This window comes from Plectropomus leopardus, chromosome 14 (genome assembly GCF_026936395.1).
Source record: "Plectropomus leopardus strain MGB_pleo_1.0 chromosome 14, ASM2693639v1, whole genome shotgun sequence".
In the NCBI taxonomy this organism is placed as follows: domain Eukaryota; kingdom Metazoa; phylum Chordata; class Actinopteri; order Perciformes; family Serranidae; genus Plectropomus; species Plectropomus leopardus.
Window position 1 is genome coordinate 25,565,986 of NC_142189.1, and position 19,440 is coordinate 25,585,425.

The 19,440-nt window shown below is 41.3% G+C and overlaps 2 protein-coding genes across 3 annotated transcripts; one reads left to right on the top strand and one right to left on the bottom strand.

The window, feature by feature from the left end:
* Positions 1 to 2,311: 2,311 nt before the first annotated feature.
* Positions 2,312 to 8,452, bottom strand: supt7l (SPT7 like, STAGA complex subunit gamma). 2 transcript variants are annotated; one of them, XM_088087967.1, is made up of 6 exons: positions 8,303 to 8,422; positions 7,511 to 7,613; positions 6,543 to 7,019; positions 6,001 to 6,330; positions 3,877 to 4,109; positions 2,312 to 2,927 (listed from the first exon to the last, which is right to left on the bottom strand). In XM_088087967.1, the coding sequence occupies exons 3-6, from the start codon at positions 6,977 to 6,979 to the stop codon at positions 2,623 to 2,625; spliced, it is 1,305 nt and encodes a 434-aa protein (XP_087944093.1). In that variant the 5' UTR covers positions 6,980 to 7,019; positions 7,511 to 7,613; positions 8,303 to 8,422; the 3' UTR covers positions 2,312 to 2,622. The 2 variants fall into 2 exon arrangements, with proteins under 2 accessions (XP_087944093.1, XP_087944092.1); XM_088087966.1 differs by lacking the exon at positions 7,511 to 7,613 and having other exon boundaries at positions 8,303 to 8,452.
* A 154-nt stretch (positions 8,453 to 8,606) lies between these two features.
* Positions 8,607 to 19,318, top strand: slc4a1ap (solute carrier family 4 member 1 adaptor protein). The gene is made up of 14 exons (XM_042501371.2): positions 8,607 to 9,455; positions 10,480 to 10,684; positions 10,875 to 11,003; positions 11,098 to 11,158; positions 11,269 to 11,408; positions 12,523 to 12,683; positions 14,595 to 14,664; positions 14,770 to 14,959; positions 15,844 to 15,940; positions 16,064 to 16,307; positions 16,640 to 16,732; positions 17,403 to 17,488; positions 17,589 to 17,658; positions 18,345 to 19,318. The coding sequence occupies exons 1-14, from the start codon at positions 8,625 to 8,627 to the stop codon at positions 18,392 to 18,394; spliced, it is 2,427 nt and encodes an 808-aa protein (XP_042357305.2). The 5' UTR covers positions 8,607 to 8,624; the 3' UTR covers positions 18,395 to 19,318.
* The last annotated feature ends 122 nt before the right edge of the window (positions 19,319 to 19,440 follow it).

Here is a 19,440-nt window from a genome sequence, read left to right on the forward strand (position 1 = left end):
TCATGTAAGTTTTAATTTCTGACTCCTAATTATACCTTTGGCCACTTCCCAAACAAAACATGAACTAGAGAATTGATGGGCTCCAAACTGGCAAAACTGCATCCATTCTTGCTTTATTTCATATTTTTAGTCATATCACACACACACAAAAAGAAAATATCCATTGATTGATCCAGACTGAGACTCTGACGCTGTGCAGCCAATTCTCTCATCTCAGGGGTGCAATGAAATGGCTCTAACAGTGGCATGTGCAGCACGAGACCCTCTGTACCTGTCGCATCCCATATGTCTGGCAATTCATCTCTCTGTTGATACGATCACCTCAACTCATAATTCATTACTGGTCCCCACAGATGTATAGTATCTCTTACGTGATTGCAATAAATAGGATTCTAAAAATCCTATAATGGTATTACTTTAGACTGAGTGTCTCGTTTCCACTTTTCATGTGATTTGTTCAAAACAGACAAATGAGCGCCCCTGAAGGACCATTCAAGCTTATTGTGTAAAAATGAAATGTGCTCCTCATTCTGTTCACAAAACTCAGCTGGAGAGATTAAATTTCTCACTAAATGAATGACTTTGCAAGTAGGAAGGTAATTAATCATTTGTTGGGTCCTTTTTCTGGCTCCTCTCAGAGACCCCTGCTCAAAAAAACATCTTGACATTTTTGTAATTACACCTTTTCTCCCCGGCACAAAGCTACTCAGCAGCTGTTGACAAACTGAAGGGTCACATTGCCACAGCACAAATATAACAAGGGGTGCAGCATTTAAATTACCAATTTAATCCCATAACAGTGACCATTAAAAATGTTTCCATTTTTCAGGCTATAGATTTTCTTTCTAAGTTTACAGTTTTTCTCGATAATACATGACCAACTTGTGGTGCAGTGATTTTAGCAGTGTAACCTGTTAATTGTAAAATATTTAGGCACTTGTACTTCTATGTCTGTCTGTCAGTGTCTGTGGGCAGATTTTGTTAACGTGATCATGTTCCATCCATGCACGATGCAGTAACGAAACTTTACAGGTTTGTAGTTGAGATCAAAATGAAGGTCAAATTCAAAGATGGGTTTGGTACAAGCAAGGGGGGCAGAAGTAGGGGGGTACAAAGTAGGGAGAGTACCATGGTCCCCCCACTTTGTTCCTCTGGCTCACAAAAAGTTGCTGGTATGTAGGTGAGATAAACATGAAAATCGAGTTTCTTTTGAAGGTCTTTGTTCACTAATTTTTCCATTTAATTTTTGATTGATAAAACATATTATTTTTGCCATGGAGTATAATTTAAGGAGGCACATACATAAGAAGAAAACTGGATTTAAATGGTCAAGTGTGAGTACTTCTGTTTCCTTAAAGGCTCAGCTCTGGGTGTCTATCTGTTACATGGTTTAGTTTTGTTCTGTGACTGCAATTTTGGAGTGATAAGATCATTGTTGATGTTTCTGCTGCACGTGTCAGAGCAGAAAGTAATTCTGGACTCTCATTAGAACCAGGTGACGTTGCTCACAGTTATTAGCATCGACAATCAGAAGTCTGGAGCACTGATTTTGTTTTCCAGCTGCTCCAAATCCCACATCACACAGCATCACAAAGCAGACATATTTCTGAAGGCGCAGCGCAAAAACCATAAATCAACCGTCAATGCAGCTAACTGAATATCAATACGTGACCCCATCAGCACTTCCCACACAGTAGGAATATACAATTACCTGCTCTAATCGTGAAAATGAAAGCGGCCCACACAAAAGAAAATCACATGTATTCACACAGGCCTGCTCATTCAGCATGCAGAATTATGCATGCCGTAATTAATTTGCCATTAAGACTGAATTGATGTCGCCTTCGCGATACAGACAACCAAGCCATAATTGCCTCTGGTGTTGCATTCACAGCTTTGCCTCATTACTGAAACAGATGCTAATTTAGCAGAGCTGCTTCAGGTTGACAGGTGTGTGAAGTGTGTGTGTGTTGTTCCGCCGTATTGGGTTACATGTAAAGTGTACTGCAGAGGAGAAACGAGGAGTTGAAAATACATCATAATATGCAACAGCATGTTCATAGAGGAAAAAATATTTTCCTTTTTTGGTGGAGCATCTCATAATGAATGGCGCAGGCAGTAATTGGTGTGTGAGGAGAAAGAGACTTAATAGCTTGGGAAAACAAACCACTCTGCTGAATTATTAAGCTGTTTAACTAAATAATTTGCTTTTGGGCCGCTTAGTTTTTCCTGTTCTTCAATTCATTAGGCTAATCGTAACCCCCCCATATAATTTCAGAAAACCACTTAATAAGTCAAATGAAGAAAACAATACTTCAAATGATGTTTATTCTTTTGACAAATAAACCTCATTATATATTCAATGCAACATCTTCAGCTATTTGTGAGAAACTATACAAACTCATACAAAGAAACACAAAAAAACATTTTTTTCCATGATGTTCATATTTCCATCAGTCTATGCAGTGGTTAATGATCTCAACAGCTGCAGATGAGTCCCACACTGTGCAGCTGGAGTTTTTAAACCATGAGATTTTTCAGTACATACTTTATTGATAACATATGTCAAAGACTTGCTGGTGAGTCCTCCTCTTAATTCATCTTGCATCCACAAACCTGGCCTCACATCTTCTTTGCCCGCTTCTTAGGTCTTTGGTTAAAGACGGGCGAAGTGCCCATCAAAGAGTCGGGCGAATGCGAAGCGTAGCTGCCGTCTGACGCAGCGCCTGCGGGAGAGGGTGCCATCGCTCCTCCTGACTCGCTCATGGTGGACATGGGCCCGCCTTCCTCGAAAACATCTCCACCCAAGACGCCGTGGTGATGATGGTGGTGGTGGTGATGGTGGCCAGCAGCCTGGCCCTCCTCTGCATCCTGTGGCTCCATTTTTACCTGGGGCCACAGTGGGGAGTTGTTGGCTGCGCCCCCACCTTGTAGGACAGAAGAGGCAAATTAGCAAAATTGATTTTACACAAAAAAAAAATGGACAAAATCGACTGCAATAAAAGAGTAAATTAAGGCATGTGGCTTCCCTCAGTGTAAATGCTGCCACCTGTATTCCTGAGTGGTTCTCAAAATCCCAGCCAACGATGAAAGGGAAAATTAAAGTGTGATATGTCCTGATTGCATATAATACTAGAGCAGTGAAAATACTGTCAGTGGACGATATTCAACACTGAACCACAGAAACATACTCCATAGTTATCTACAGCGGGATCTGATGTGTTAATGATGAATCAAGCTTATCTAATAACCATACAACAGCTGTTTGGTTAGTAAATTAGCTAACTGCAGAGTATGTGCATCTACAGACATGATATAGGTAATGTTCAGTGCAAGGTTTTACAGTTAGGAGGCAAGAAATATGCAATGTCAGGCTGGTAAATCTGGTAAAAAAAAAAAAAAACAATGACCACCAAAATCTAATTCTTTCATTGTTAAGTCCAAGTGGACATTTGTGCTAAATTTGAAGAAATTCCCTCAAGGCGTTCTTGAGATATTGCATTCACAAGAATGGGACTGACAAGCCGAAAACATAATGCCTCTGGTCAAGGCTATCGCCGGTGTGGAGCCAGTAAAAACTGACTTTGGACAAGGAGATTTCTGACCCGCTTGCTCTATCAGCCAAGTGAGCAAAAAAGGTTTAACCCTAGCAGTGACCAAGTACACTTGGCAAATTGTTATGATTTTGTGATATCAGTTACATAATATAAATAACACGTTACAAGCAGTGCAAAAGAGACGATTGGAAAGCTGCATACTTATGTATCGAGCTGACTGAAAGCTGCCTGTTGAACGAGACACACCAAACAGTTTACTGATGACACAAAAATACAAGCAGCACCTTGAATACTATTTCAATATGAGTGCTGCTCTCACCTGAAGTGTGTGGAGAATGGTCACCATCCAGGCCCGAAGCTAGCCTCTCACCGTGGGCCCCGAGGACCCCCATCGGCAGAGCTTGGTCCCCAGAGGCTAGGTCGGCCTCTGGCTCTTCGCTAACAGGGAAAGAGATGTCACTCATGGGTTCCTCCTTGATCCTCGGGGGCTTGGAGTCCTCCAGGGCCTTCTCTGGGTTCACCAGTCGCTCGTATTCCTCTGACAGATCCTTACTCACCTGGAAGAGGGAAATCTTTATTCAGTCCCATTTTACTGCTGAGAGCTTGGAGATAAATGTGAGATCTGAGCCTAAATTATCTAGTATTATTCTCTTCTAGGATCACATCAAACATGCCTTATCATTCGGCAAAATGAATATAATATCTGTAGCGTAGGTGGATTAATAATAGCCACCAGATAATTAGTTAATCACAGACACAACGGATCATCAGCTCTACTTTCTGTTCTCTACAGCACTCCTCTGTTGTGTATCTTTAGAAGTCATTTTGGCACTGACGACTGTGAATCTCTCGGTTTGGTTTCTGTCTCACTTCCAAGCAGCTTGCACACAAGTTGCCATACGCTCCATTGTTTTCCCTCGCACAAAATTCTTTATGCTTTCTGTGATGATTCAGCGTTGTCGTGGTGAAGCCATGGGAGCTTACACTGACTAAGAAATGATCCTAATTAATCACAGTTTTCCAGAACCTTTGGTGGCATCGTCTAGGAAATTGGTTAGGGAAGGTGAAAGGAAATATGGTGAGATTTTTTTTTCCTCTGATTGACTTTTGGGGTAATTCACCATTCCAAACTAAGCTGCTCTGAGTGATCAGGACTGTTCAATGTAACCAATCACACTGGTAAAGTGCTGCAGGAATGAGACCTGAACCCTTAAATTAGTTCATTTTAGCAGTCCTGGTTCCCTAATCTCAAAGTTTTTTGAATGGGGTTTTAGTTAGATGCCTGAAATAAGGTTTATGGTAAACACAAGCAACATTTTCTTCTATGACATAAAATATGTTGGTAAATACCCCACTCATCAATTTTGCAGCTTTTAGGTGTCTTAACAAAGGCGGTTACTAATTTAGTGGCTAAATGAGACTACAAAACATCATCAACAAACACGGCTTTACAGCCTCGTTGTGATGGCGACGTCAAATCGTGTGACCATGGTGTAGCTTATTTATACTCTAACATTTGCTTTTTATCTCTGGCGATTGCATTTAGGCTTCAAAAATCATTAAAGTAGTGTTCATTTGTGAAGATGATCTTACTGAATAAAACATGGACGTATTGTCATCTCTTTTTTTTTGCAACACAGCTTATTTTCTGCAATAATCCAAAATTCAATGAAAAATCAAAAACAGATGATGATGACTTCCAGGACTGCATTCAAATAAACATCATGCCTGCCGCACTCTATTATCAGTATAGTTATTAGATGATTGTTTTTAAGAGTGAGCTTAATCAGCAGTATCACTACTTGTTTTTCCTGAAACTTAATAAGCCTAAGATTTTATTCTATCATGGTGTAATAATTTCTTATAATGTTAGCGACTAGAAACCCTGTCGTCATATATCTCGTTTTGTGCAACCCAAAGTTGTAAAGCTGCACATCCCCATATTGGAGAGGCTGAAACTAGAGATTTTTTATGTTTTTGCTTGATAAATGAAAAATACATTGAATGATTATTAAAACTGCTGAGATCAATCTCATATAAAAAGAGTTTTTGTTTCAACGATTAATAATTTTGGCACTCAAGAAATGAGAGAAAGCATGAAGACACACTGCTGCTGGTCTATGTCACAGCTTCTACTCTGCCATTTGTACAAAACTGCTTTGTAATGCATGGCAGTTTTTACACATTGCAGAGAAATAAGTCCAACACCATAAACAAATATCAAGGGGCAATGCTGATAAATTAGTTATCAAGGTATATGCAATTTTATGTCCTGATATTTATATTTGCTGACTTATGATACATTTTCTGAAAGATCAAATGAGAAACTGTATATAAAAGATATATAGAAAAAAGTATGCCAAATCATGCATGGCTGACAAATGTATATCATCTTCTAAAGTGACTGTAAAAAAACACAACCCTACAAACCTTTACTCCACACCTCACCTGCAGCATGTAGCTGTGATAGTCCTTGATGCGCACTTGCCAGAAGCGCTGCAGTGCCAGCACGCTGCCGATGCCCACCTCGTGGAACACTTGCTCCACCACGTCTGGGAAAGGACTTGCTCCGAGCCGAGCCTCCCGGTCCACCGCCACTCGCAGCATACGGGTGAGGCGCAGGTAATGCTCATGGACCAGGTCAGTCAGGGCCTCCAGTACGCTCTCCTGGGCTGACTCAAAGCCGGCATGAGCCAAGACGGTGGCCACTGACTGATAGAGGAGCTGCCTGCAGGAGTGCCAAGTCAGCTCTGTGACAGGCTCGCCTTTACCCCTAATGATGGGGGAATCAAAGGAGATAAAAGTGGATAAATGATGACTGGTTGCTACATTCACTGAGATAATGTCTCTGAAACGTTGATAAGTAAAAAAAAGTTGATATAAACTGTGAGTGACTGATGAGCCTGCCATTTAGATGTTTTACTGGATCTGGAATGTATTTAATCAAAAAGACAGCATCTTAGCCACACATTCAAATGAACTTACTTATAAAAGTCACTTTCAGGGTCACTGTGGCGGAGCAGGAAAGGCTGCCGTGGGGCTTTGCTGTCCACAGGTAGCAAGTCATCTGGCATGACAGGTGGGGTGGGAGGACGCAGAGGCAGGTTGGTGTCAGCATCCTCCAGCCTGCTGCCGCCCTCAGAGGACGCTGAGCTCTGACCCTGAGCCTGGGCTTGGGCTGCTGATAACAGACCACGTAGGCGGCGGGCATGCTGACACAGCTGCACTGTGTGGATGGTGAGGCTGCAGGGCTCCGAGGGGATGTCCAACATTGTGGTTGGCCGCGGACGCTGGGCTGAGGGCTGGTGCAACGGAGGGTCCTGCATCTCCACTGAGCGGAACTCACGCTGGAGTAGGTCAAAGGAGCTGCGACTCGGAGGAGCCCCCGCAGGCCCCGGGATCTCACCCCAGTAACGCATCATGATGAGGGATCAAAGACACAAGCCAGATTCAAACTCTGATCTGAAATTTGGAAAGATGGACAGGAAGTCAGAGGACCATCATACTAAAATGAAGAACTGCAATGCCAGAAAAAAAACTGTATCAAGTACCATTAGTTGTACTTTTGCCATGCCATGTTCCCTGGTTCTGTTATTTTTTATGTAAATGTTTGTGCATCTTATCATGTGTTATGGTCTTGGGGTAATTCAATAAATATATGAAAAGTTTCTTATTATAGCAAGATGTTTTTACATATTTACAAGATACGTTCAAGTTATATTTTTACATTCTAATTATAAACTTGTCTTGCTATACCACTATACCCTTCTATCTTGTTATAACGTGAAATGTTCCCTGTAATAACATAACAAGATAAATAACTTAACTGTTATAACAAGAAACGTTTCTTTTATTCTTTTTTCACAAGAATAATTTCTTGTTATGACATTAACATTTCCCGTAAAAATGTAGAAAAACACATTTTCTTAACAATAAACTTTTCATTTTATTACCTGTTGTTTTTTTGTTTTTATTTTTGTGTTTTGTTTGTTTGTTTGTTTGTTTTGTGGCGTGGCAGTGCGCCGCTTCCGTACTATCACAATCGAGATCATCAAACTGAGAAAAAACAAAAAAACAAAACATCTTTCAGGATAGCACTGATTCAGATTTTTTGACACCACCTTCAATTAACACATAACAGTTTATTACAGTGTTTGGCCCTTCAAAAATGTGACGCTTTCGCTGATACTGATTGGAAGAACCCACCAAACATCAGCCATTAACTGCGTAAAGTATTGTCGACTGCATGATGGCAAATGTGCGCAACTCAGACGCTTACAAGCAATTTTACAAAAATTAACTTGTTGTCCGGTTATTTTGGCACACATACGACCAAACAATGTCACGTTTTAAGGGAAATATTGTCAACATTAAGTGGAACACAGTGCCCTTTGATGACAGACATTGGGAGGTGATGCAAAATTAATGGTTAAAAAAAAGGTATAGTAACCGGAAATAGGCGCACTAGGTGTATGCCGAATTGAAAAGAAAAATGCATTGATTCGCGTAAGCGCTGAAGTCAAGGTTTTACAGGCAAAACCGTTTGCCGAATAGCAAGAGGACGCAGACTTGTCAGGTGTCTGGCTGGAGTTTGGCACAGCACGAAGATACAAGCGACAACGCAGCTGCGAGCAACACTTTCATAGAGGAGCAACGGCTATGCTACAAGCTAGCTCGCTAAGTACGCAACATGCATGTTTAACTAGTTAAAATCACGAGTTCAAAACAAAACAACAGCAACTCACATTACACCGAGATGGATGAAACGCCTGTTAGTATTTTAAACCAATTGCTGTTGTCTTTGCAGGAAGTTGCACAGGAAATAAGTATTTTCGTCCTTGTTGCAAAACACTCGGGTCAACAACTTAGGAAGATATTTAGTTCCGCAACAAAACCATTTATTTCAACAGGCATTAAGTTAGAAATCCTGATAATATAACATGCATCTTTAGACGTCTTTTATCATTCTCTCGGAGTTATTTCTTTACTGATCTTTGGTAGCGGTTTTGTAGAGATTAACAGAGGGTTACAAAACCCGGGCAAAATTCATGGACGCACCAAATAAACATGTCCGTCTCCCCGCCGTCAGACGTGTATGTGAAAAACACGGATGGACAAATGGACTCTGCAATGGAAACGGGCGAGTGTTCGGCCACAGAGAATGGAGGACAACACGAAAAGACAGAAGTACTCAAAACTGAACCAGAAACAGAGGACACTTTTAAAAAGCCGGCTCTTTTCGCAGCGCCCTCCCTCACCAGCAAACGCAGTAACGTCTCTGCTCCGTCCAAACCAACAGCAGCCGACAATAAACATGCGACAGAAAACAACGGAGCTCAAGTTGTGGACACTACTCACGAGAACTCTTCAGGTCAAGTAAACGAGGACAAAACCACAGAAAAGGACCAAGAAGAGCACGAGAAAGGCGTTAAAACCAAGAATGCGGCTCCTGTCAAACCCAAGCCAGAAGCCAAACCCCGGGTGCTCCCCGCTAAAGGGCCCCCGGCTGGTAAATTCCCCCCTGTCCCATACACAGAGCCACCCTGGGGTGGCACCGGTTCTGATGTCCCATATGCTCTGGAAATCCTTAAAAACGGCACCATAGTGGACACGGTGCCCCTCACACAGAAAAGTTACTTCGTGGTCGGACGTTTACCTGTGTGTGACGTCTCTTTGGAGCACCCGTCCATCTCCAGGTACCATGCGGTGATCCAGTACCGCAGAGAGGCTGGAGAGGGGGGCTCTGTCGGAGAGGAGAGGGGCTTTTACATCCACGACCTGGGCAGCACACACGGCACTGTGGTGAACAAGAACAAGATCCCCCCGAAAACCTACATCAGGCTCCGCGTGGGACATGTGTTAAAGTTTGGTGGGAGCACGAGGCTTTTTATTCTGCAGGTGAATCATGATGTGTATCCTCTTTTTTGTACCTGTCACTGTTAAGATAAGATACTGATATAAATATATTTAGGATAACAGACAGCTTTCATTAAAGTGCATATCAAATTAGGAATGAGTGAATGGAGGTGGCAACAGCCAGCTATCCAACGAGACTAGCACATGTTACATTCATTAATTATATTAAGGGCAGTTTTATATCATTGTATTTATGTATATACTATATATACATACACAACTTTTGTGAGGGATGTCGTATGCTGTAAAGCTCTCTGATGCAATCAGTGTTTTGTGATGACGGTCAAAAAAAATGAATTGAACATACTGTACAATACAAACAAACATGCAAAAAAGATGAGAGGATAAAAATACATGATGATATTCACATTAATATATGATCATTAATATACCAGAATCATACTGTACAACTACCTGACATATTTTTTTAAAATAGTCAAATAGCAATTACACAAAAAAAATTAAAATTCAGTTTCAAGCTTGTCAAATATAACTTGAAAATAAGACAAAAAGTCTATTGAACAGACTAATCAGAGAAGACCAGTGGCAGGAAAAGGAGGGTGTAGTAAGAGCCAACCTTTACCGTAAAGTCCTCTGAAATAACATCGATTTGAAGCGTATCTCCAGACTCATCGGCGTGGAAACCTTCTCTGTGTTGAAGGTCTTCTTGGTAAATGTGATACATGATGCATTGTTTTTTTTTTTTTCATCTTCGCCACCTGTTGTCCCTCCTAACAGGACTCAAACAGTCAGATCAGACAACTGTTCACACCTTCAAAAATGATGTTAAATCTGTTTTTCAAATCAGGACTCACAGTGTAGTCAGATGGATCCATGTTGTATATTTTCCAGATGAAAGGGAGTCATTTAAGTTGATTTAGATCCTTAAAAAAAGCTTATCATATGTCAGACTATGTTATGATATAAAATTGTGTTTATCTTTATTGCATATGTTCATAGGAGTGCAATGATAAATCTGTGGAGGTCTCTTCCTGTCCTTCCACAGGGTCCTGAGTTTGATGAGGAAGAGGAGTCTGAGCTCACAGTGACCGAGCTGAGGGAGAAAGCCCGAAAACAGAAGGAAGAGCTGGAAAAGAGGATGATGGGAGATGACTCCGATGATGACGAGGAGGAGGAGAAGGAGGAAGACACACAAAACAAAGGCCAAAGCAAACCTTCAAATGAAGACTCGGGCTGTTCCTGGGGAATGGGTGAGCTGCTGTGCTGGTTGTAGGGTCACGCTGCAGTATGTTACGTGTCATCTGTGTTGACTTTTTGCTGTGTTGTCATCCTGAGTGATTTGATACCGACTTTCTCTTAAGAGTGACTAAAGAGGCACGTCAATCCTTTTGTTCTCTCCTTCCCTTTCATTCCATCTGTCTCCATGAATCTACGGTGCAGCTGAGGAGGCGGTTCCAGAAGAAGATGAGAACGAGGAAAACCCTTTCTCAACCGAGTTCCACGAAGACCAGGAAGCTGCCTACCTGAAAGACCCAAAGAAGGCTTTGCAGGGCTTCTATGACAGAGAGGGTGACAGGACTTATTGTTAATCCACAGATGTCTGTGTCTCTTTTGGGGTTTTTTTTGTGTCTCAAATTTGTTGACCTTAACTTCTTTATTTTAGGAGAGGAGCTGGAGTTTGAGTATGAAGACAAAAGCCATGGCAGCTGGCTCTGCAGAATAAAGTGAGTGACGTGAAACCCCTGATTTACAATTTAAAGTTTAGAAACTATGTTAACTTGCTGTCAAACAGGCTGTAAAATGCATACAGAGTCACAGTTTTTGTTTCTGTCAGGCTTCCGGTGGACGACGCTGTGGGCCGGCAGCTGGTTGCTGAGGTGACCCACACAGGGAAGAAGAAAGAAGCGGCCATCCAGTGCTGCCTGGAGGCCTGTCGAATGCTGGAAGCCAGAGGGCTGCTGCGCCAGGAAGCAGGTGGGAACAATGTTATGCATGTTAACATTTCTCATTAAAATAGTTTAACGTAAAACTTCAAATAAAAGCTTAGTCTCAATTAAACGCCCAGTCCCTTTTTCTAGCCCGATGGAGCTACACATTTTGACAAATAAATGACTGTCTCAGTTCGAGGCCGGTTACCATGCTGTTGATTGTTCTTTGGATGTATAAAACTGGGTTGTTGGCTACCTGCTGGAGTTAACTTTAGTTAGCTGCTTACATCGCACATACAGATATAAACGTTTAAAATTTTGACAGTGTGGATATGCTGCACATATGGTTAGTCTGTTAAGATTCTCTACAGTTCAATCATTCTGTTCATTTTACTGAAAACATGAGCACCAGAGAAGACAGGAATAATGGTAGAGTAAACAAGAGAGATGTATAAAAGAGGTTTAAAGAAGCAATTTGATTGTATTTCCCATCTTTGACTTGCAGATATATCCCAGGACTGGTCAGATGTGTCAATTTAATGTGTTGTTTCAAAAAGTTTGCAGATGTTCAGGCTTGTTTTTTTCAGATCCGGTAGGCAGAGTTGGCAAAAAAAAAAGAAAAGAGATTTTTTCTGTTGGTGTCTGGACTGATGCGTTCATGAAACTTCTTCAAATATTCAAACAAAGTGGCTTCAGCAGTACCAGTGGCTGCTTTGTCTAAACTGCAAGTTGCACAAGCCATGCAGGTGTTGTATTGAAGTGTGTCCCCCCTGTCAAATAGTGCTTCCTCCCCATTAAAATGCACTGTGCCCCCCTCTGGATTTGGTTAAAGAAAAGGGTTTAGTTGAGATTTAGGTGGGGGGAGATGTATACAGACAGGGAAACAGGGAAATCTTCAACACAACACCAGCACGCTCCATGCTGTAAATTCTCGTGTGCCGTAAAAGTGGCACAATGCTTGAGCGACTCGCGAGAATTGACAGCGCTCAAGTTCAGAGTTGCAAATTGATATGTTCAGTTCACTTTTCCCCTAAAACATGTTCATTACACAACACTGGGCATGAATTCTGAAAGAAGAATTCTGAACCACCGTCAGGAGAGGTTATGGTTTGTAATGATAAGAATTTCAGTAATAGTCTTTTTTTATATCCTATATCTAGTGTCCCGTAAGCGTAAGAAGAAGAACTGGGAGGATGAGGATTACTACGACAGTGACGACGACACCTTCCTGGATCGAACTGGCACAGTGGAGAGGAAGAGGCAGGAGAGAATGAAAAAGGCGGGCAAGGTTGAGGAGCGGCCTGAGACCTATGAGTCACTGGTAATCATCTGCTTCTGTTTATATACACGATTGGGGAAATTTATGATATTCTGACTCATCGCATCTTTAATCATCACCTTTATAATGTTCACTTTGCCTTTATATTCACTCTGTATTCAGCATGATGCTCGAGCATAATGTTATTATTCTCAGGATTCATAAAATGAGTTTAGTTTACTAAAGAGAAATTAAACACATCATCTTAATAAAGTCGATGCGTAATGTTTAATAAGAGCAATACCTACCATACACTAGAATTTAAAAAGATTGAAAAAAAAGAAGTCTGACTCCATGTTGCATCTGAAGACTTTTTGTGTTTTGAGTCACAGACTTGATTTTGTTGAGACTGGGGGTTTTTGCAGGATCACTATTTCAGTCCAACTAGACTCATTTTGAGATTATTTTCTCATCCTTCTCCTGGTGGAAAATATTACACCAAACTCCCTCAAAGAAATTTGACATTGTAACAATTCCTTCCTTGTCTGCAGAAACGTAGTTCTTGGAAACTCGTGATGGAAGGTGTCATATGTCAAGAACATTTTTGTCAATGTGACATCTTCCATTTTAAAAAAAATTGTGTTTACATACAAACATTATATTTTGGATTTTGTCGTCTGAACTCGCTACCAGCCTCTGTTGATTAGCTGCGCTGTTTCAATGGGAAGAGACCATGGGAATCAGACTGAGTAAAATAAGTTCTGGTTGGTGGATTAGATGCTGAATTAAACACCAAATCCACAAGTTCACCAATTTCTCCTCATCTCCTTCACCATCCAAGAGAACCAAGACTTGTTCATTTTCTCGCCTGTTTACTGTCTAACTTGTTTGTTGCTTTCTGTGTAAAGCTGGGGAGAGTGCAGCTATTGGTTGTTGACAGTGTTGAGGCCACTGAACTTCACTATTCACATGAGCCAAGACTAAAAACCTACAACAATATTAAACGTTTGATTTTATCAGAATTTCAAGACAAGAAAAAAAGACTGACTTAAGACAGCTCGCACTGATTTTCATGACCAACTTACACAGAACGATTGAGATCACTGCAGCTCGTCACAGCTCCAGCAAACTATCAGAGTTTTAGTCTGACGCTGGAAATCTGTCAGCGACATACAATTCCCTGAAAACTTGTTTACTGTAAGGCTCGCTCTAGAGTCTGCAGCCAAGTTCTGTGAGGCTGCACTGCTTCGAGCAAAATGTTAAAATCAGAAAGTTAAAGGCTCACACTGGCAATGCTGAGACGTGCTGCAGGTATAATATTCACCATTTTGCTAACGCTTGCAAATTGGCACCAAACACCAAATACAACTGATTCTGACAGACATTAGTTTTGCAGGTATCTGGTCATTCCCAAAGTGGTGGACAAATTAAAAATTTGACCTGATTATGGCGTTACATCAAAAATTGAAGGATCACCAAAGTTATTACCATTAATCCTTGATGGGACATGAATGTCTACCAAATTTCACAGCAATCTATCCAAATAATACTGACATGTTTCAGTCTGGATCAGTAGTGATTGACCAACATGCTGCTGTCCATAGAACCAAAGTAGTGACGCCCTCTACAGAGCAGAACATGTAACAACATTCACAGATTCTGTTCTCCCACATCTGTAAAAGTTCAAGTAGATGTTTTTTTTCTTGCTGAAGTATTTTCATAAAACCACAAACCTCACAAGAGGTGCTTGTGTCTCCTTTCTGTCAAAATAATGGTAAAATATAAATATATACATGCCGGTGCTCTCCGTACACTCAGTGGACCTGCTCTTTGTACTGGAAAGTAATATAAAACTATTTCCGCTGGAAACAACCCTGTACTGTGAGGTGTATTTATGTAAACTGCACTTGTACTATAGTGCGAAGCATACAGTATGGTTCTGTGCTAACATTCATGTGTCTGATTTTCATGTAGGTGGCCAAACTGGCCGAGGTGGAGAAGGAGCTGGCAGAGACTCAGAAAAAGCTCAGTGGTGTTAAAGGGGGTGAGTCATGATCGCCTGGGTGTTCACTGCTCTGTGGACTGACCCCTGACTACCTACAGAAGCGTGTTCTCCTCGTGTTATCGTACATTTCATCCTTTCTCTTAGACGCCTCCGGCTCCTCCACTGAGGACCCGCTGGATGCTTTCATGACTGCGGTGCGAAGTGAGGCAGCGATGGACGCTGTGGAGCGCAGGAAGCTTCACGTGCACGTGGCAGATTTACGCAAAGATGCTCAGAGGCTCCGCAAACTGGTGGAACTCACACGGCCCGCACAGATGCCCTCACTGCAGCCGAGGTCAGACACGACGCTTCATTCAAGAGGGCGTCATACTGGATGTAATAGAAAGCTGAGAACTGTCTTTTAAAGGAATACTTGACCCCCCAAAATTACTATTTGTATGTCAATTACTCACCCCGTGATACACAGAATTTGTGAAATAAACAATGTTTCTCTTGCATGCTTCCACAGCAGGCAAAGAGTCCAAAAACTGAGAAAATCCTTAATGAATTAAGGTCATAGGGGTCCATGGTTTAACGATAGCTACACTATGTCAAAAAATCAGTTTAGAAACTCTCACACAACTTCTGCAGCATATTCCAAGTGTCATTGATCCAGTTGTATGCTCTGTACCCAAACAGATATACCTTTCCTACTGAAATAAAATGAAAACTTGTGTACACTGTCTTCAAAGTTAGACTCCATTCACAAAACAGTAATTTTACCTCGCTGAACATGGCTGAAGTTACTGTTTTCGTCAATGAAGTCTGGAAAGTTTCACTCTCAGTTCAGTTCTCAGTCAGAAAGGGCTGTCTGTTCTGGAAGAAGTGAGCATGCAACTGGATAAATGAAACTTGGATTATACTGTGTGAGTTGTATAAAAGGTTGTAAATAGATGTTTTGATATAGTTTTGCCGTTGACTTGTTCTCTTCACAAATTCAGTGTGACACAGTGAGTAACTACTATACAAATGTTTCATTCAGGGGCTGAAGTATTCAGATAAGTAGTATTCAAATACTCTGAAATGTCAACAAATCTTTCATATAAATGATGTCATGGAAAAGTATTTTTATTCTGCTCAGGAGTTAACTGTAATACTGGTAAAGTATTTTAATGCAGTATACATAGTAGGCCACATTTAAACGCTTAAGAGATATTTTGTTGTGTTTTGGTGTCACAGTGGTAGCTCAGAGTCAGAGAAACCTAAGAAAGTCTTACCGCTGTTTGGAGCCATGAAGGGAGGAAGCAAATACAAACTGAAGACCGGCACCATTGGGGTAAATGTTGTTCCTCGTGTTTCATAACTCAGTCTAATCACCTGACTCATTCATTCCTCTGAAAACATCCTTCTGTCTCCTGCTCAGCCCCTTTCTTCTTCTGATCTTTCTTCTCTTTTGTAGAGGTTGCCTCCAAAGCGCCCCAACTTACCCGCAGAGCTTTTCAACATGAAAGAACTTCCACCCAGTGGAGAAGAGGAGGAAGAGGAGGAAGAGGAGGAGGAGGCAGAGAAAAATGAGGATAAAGACTGTGAAACTGTTACTGAGACTATTGTTGACTCAGCAGAGTCCAGTACATCCATGTCTCAAGAAAGCGCTCCCTCGGGGCAGAAAAGACAGCCGCCAGCACAGATCCAAGAGCCAAGAGGTAAAAAGTCATCAGAGCTGAGGGAGGTTTTTGAAATAGACACTAATAAGGAAGAAAAGAGGAAAAAAAACTCTGTATTTTGTTTTGGTGAGTTCTAAAAAGTGTGGTCAGAGTTAACATGAATTTCCTGCACCACTGGGTGGCAGCAGATCTGTAATATATAATTTACAAAGGCACACTGTTGTTCATGTGTCATCCCTAATCAGAGTTATATAAAGAAATATCATACAGTATCTAGCAAAGTTGAGTCTATGCAACCTTATAAATGAAATGTCGATCAGTGCATATTCTAATGATCATAATTTATATTTTCGTTTCCATGACAACATCAGAGCAAAGCCACAAACAGAGGGGAGGTGAGCAGTCTGCTGGAGCGGTGGAGCAGGTTCCTAAACAGAGAAGCAACAAGGCCCCATCGAGTCCAGGTGGCTACTGTCACTTTTTGTTTCCGTGTTAGTCCGTGACGTCTCCGGTATCGATTGTTGTGTGTTCATGGTATTGATGCAGCATCACTAACATTTGAGGGGGACATTTCTGCCACTGTGATGGAAAAAAGAAAATTAATTGAAGTCATCATAATGAGAAACTTTCTTGAAATTCTAAGTTAGTATCTTAATCAAATGATGTGGTATCTCAAATAATTATCGTTACTATCGTAAAATAATGACTTAGTATCTCAAAACTGTAAGTTAGTCCCCCCAAAAAGACTTAGTCTCTTTAAAAAATAAGTCAGTATCCTCAAATAATGACATACGTAGGATCTCAAAATTATAAGTTAGTGTCGTAGAATAAAGGCTTTGTATTTCAAAATTATAAGCTAGTATCCCAAAGTAATGACTTCAAATCTCAAAAAGTGACTTGGCATCTTGAAATAATGAGTTAAATAATGACTCGTTAGCTCTAAAATAATAAGCTTTCTCTAATTTTTTTTCTTAATATCTCAAAATAATGAGAAACTAACTCAATATTTTGAGGTATTAACTGATCGTTTCAAGAAAGTTTTTCATTATGATGACGAAAAAGACAGACTTTCAGTTTTTCCCATCACACTGAGTTAGGCTTCCATACTAATTTGCTGGACCTACGTCTCTACAGAGGCCAAAGCAGGAGGCGACAGAGAGCCAGCAGCAGAATCCAGCCCCAGAAAGAAGGAGAAGAAGAAAGTGATTGGCCCCAGCAGGGTAGGTGCACACACACACACACACACACACACACAATCAATCAATCATTTAATTCTATCATATAGAAAAGTGTGGAGTGACTCATGATTTGTCTCCACAGCCACCAGCGCAGCTCTCAGGACAGTACCCAGAGGACGACCCAGATTATTGTGTGTGGGTGCCTCCTACAGGTAACAACCTGACTGATTGGGCTTTTTCCACTACACCCATAGACTCATTGACTTATTGATCATGTCCTTAGGTCAAACACAGTCTAATTAAGCTAACAGTGTAACCTAACCCTCTTGCTCTTTGATCGGAGCGAGATATAAGTTCTTTGTCAGAATCTTTAGACCATTTGCCTGAGTGAGTCTTCAAGGTAAATAAGTGCAATATTTAGAATTGAGGCATGCATGCTCCTGGCCTGCTAATCACAGGAACAAAGGGAGGGGGGCTATTTATAAAGGACATGATGAGAGGAAGTAAACAGGCTTTCATGGTTCATTTGTGCAGCTGAAATTGCAGAAACATTTATATTGTTTGCCAAGGAATGCAGATCAAAGTCACTTAAAAATTGTAAGATAAGCATGATTAAAAAAAATAAACTTTGAAACAGCTGCCAAACTGAGCTTTGATTCAGGGTCGCCAGCTAATAGCGCTCCATCATTTTAGGATGCGATCAGTTTGATGATTGCATACAAGTCCGAGGTTAGGGAGTTGCACTTTACCAGTCTGGTTGGCTGAATGTGTTCTTGTGGGACATCTTAAGCATTTTATTTCATTTTGTGTTATTTTCTTCGAACATGTAAAATAATTTGAATTGGTATGTAAATGTGAAACTCTCTGATCCTAAATCTAGCTTTTTCTTCACTTATAGGTCAGACCGGAGATGGACGCACACACCTCAACGACAAGTACGGCTACTGAGGGAAAACAGAAGAGAGAGAGCTCTTGTGTCTCTCCTCCACCAGCTTTTATACTGCAGATAATACCTGCAACACAAAGCCTCCAGTCTCCTTAGCTCTGACCATTTTAACCCTCTCTACTCATCCCAGTCCCTGTGTGTGGCACAGACCAGGGGCTCGCAGAGGAATAACGCTGCACCTTTCAACATCTTTTGGGGGATATTTACATTCTCAGACCACCATAAACAAAATGCGCACCACTCCGATCCACGTTAAACTGGCAAGCTGTGGGAGCAGACACTGGGCAGTCAGCCTGCTGGCACTTTTCACCCATTGCAATAATAGAGAGTGGTTGCACTTAATTTGGTCCTTTTTTAAAATTTGAATTCTATATCATCCAAGCAGAAAATACAAAGAGACAGAGCAGGGAGCGGTAACTGATCTGAATTCTGGTCTTTGGCTGCTCCCCTCGCAGTTAAATCCACCTGACATCCAATCTGTATCCCTCCCCTATTTGGCTTCAGTCGATCGCTGGCATAACCTTTTTTTCTTTTCCAAAGGAGAGTGTGTAGCAGGGAGGGAGAAAGAGGGAGAGCATTGAAGCAGCTTTTCTGACCATCTGGACACTTGGATGGCTTACTGGATGAAACGCAAGCTGATAATGACTCAAGCTAAGTGGAGTGTGTGTCCGCGTCTATACCAACACACACACACAGAGCCCAACCTTCTCGAAGTTCTCTTTTTAACAAGATTGTCTTTACGAGTGAGTCAGCTATTGGTGTGTTTGCCTAGAGCAGGATTCCTCGCTCTGTGAAATCCCACTCAGTGCTGTTCTGTTGGTTTACTGCCATACTCTCCACCCTCTTTCCTGTCGTCTTTTCTCAAAACAAGTTAAAAGCTGTATTTTGTTATATAAATGTATAATAAAAGTGTCTGTACATAGCCAGTAAGTTCAACTTTGTTTTTTTACACTTTACATTCACCCTCTTATATTTACTCTCCTCTAAATTTTCCAGCCAGTCGTCCTCCCTGGAGTTCGATTCTGGGGCCTTCTTCACAAGCAGCCCA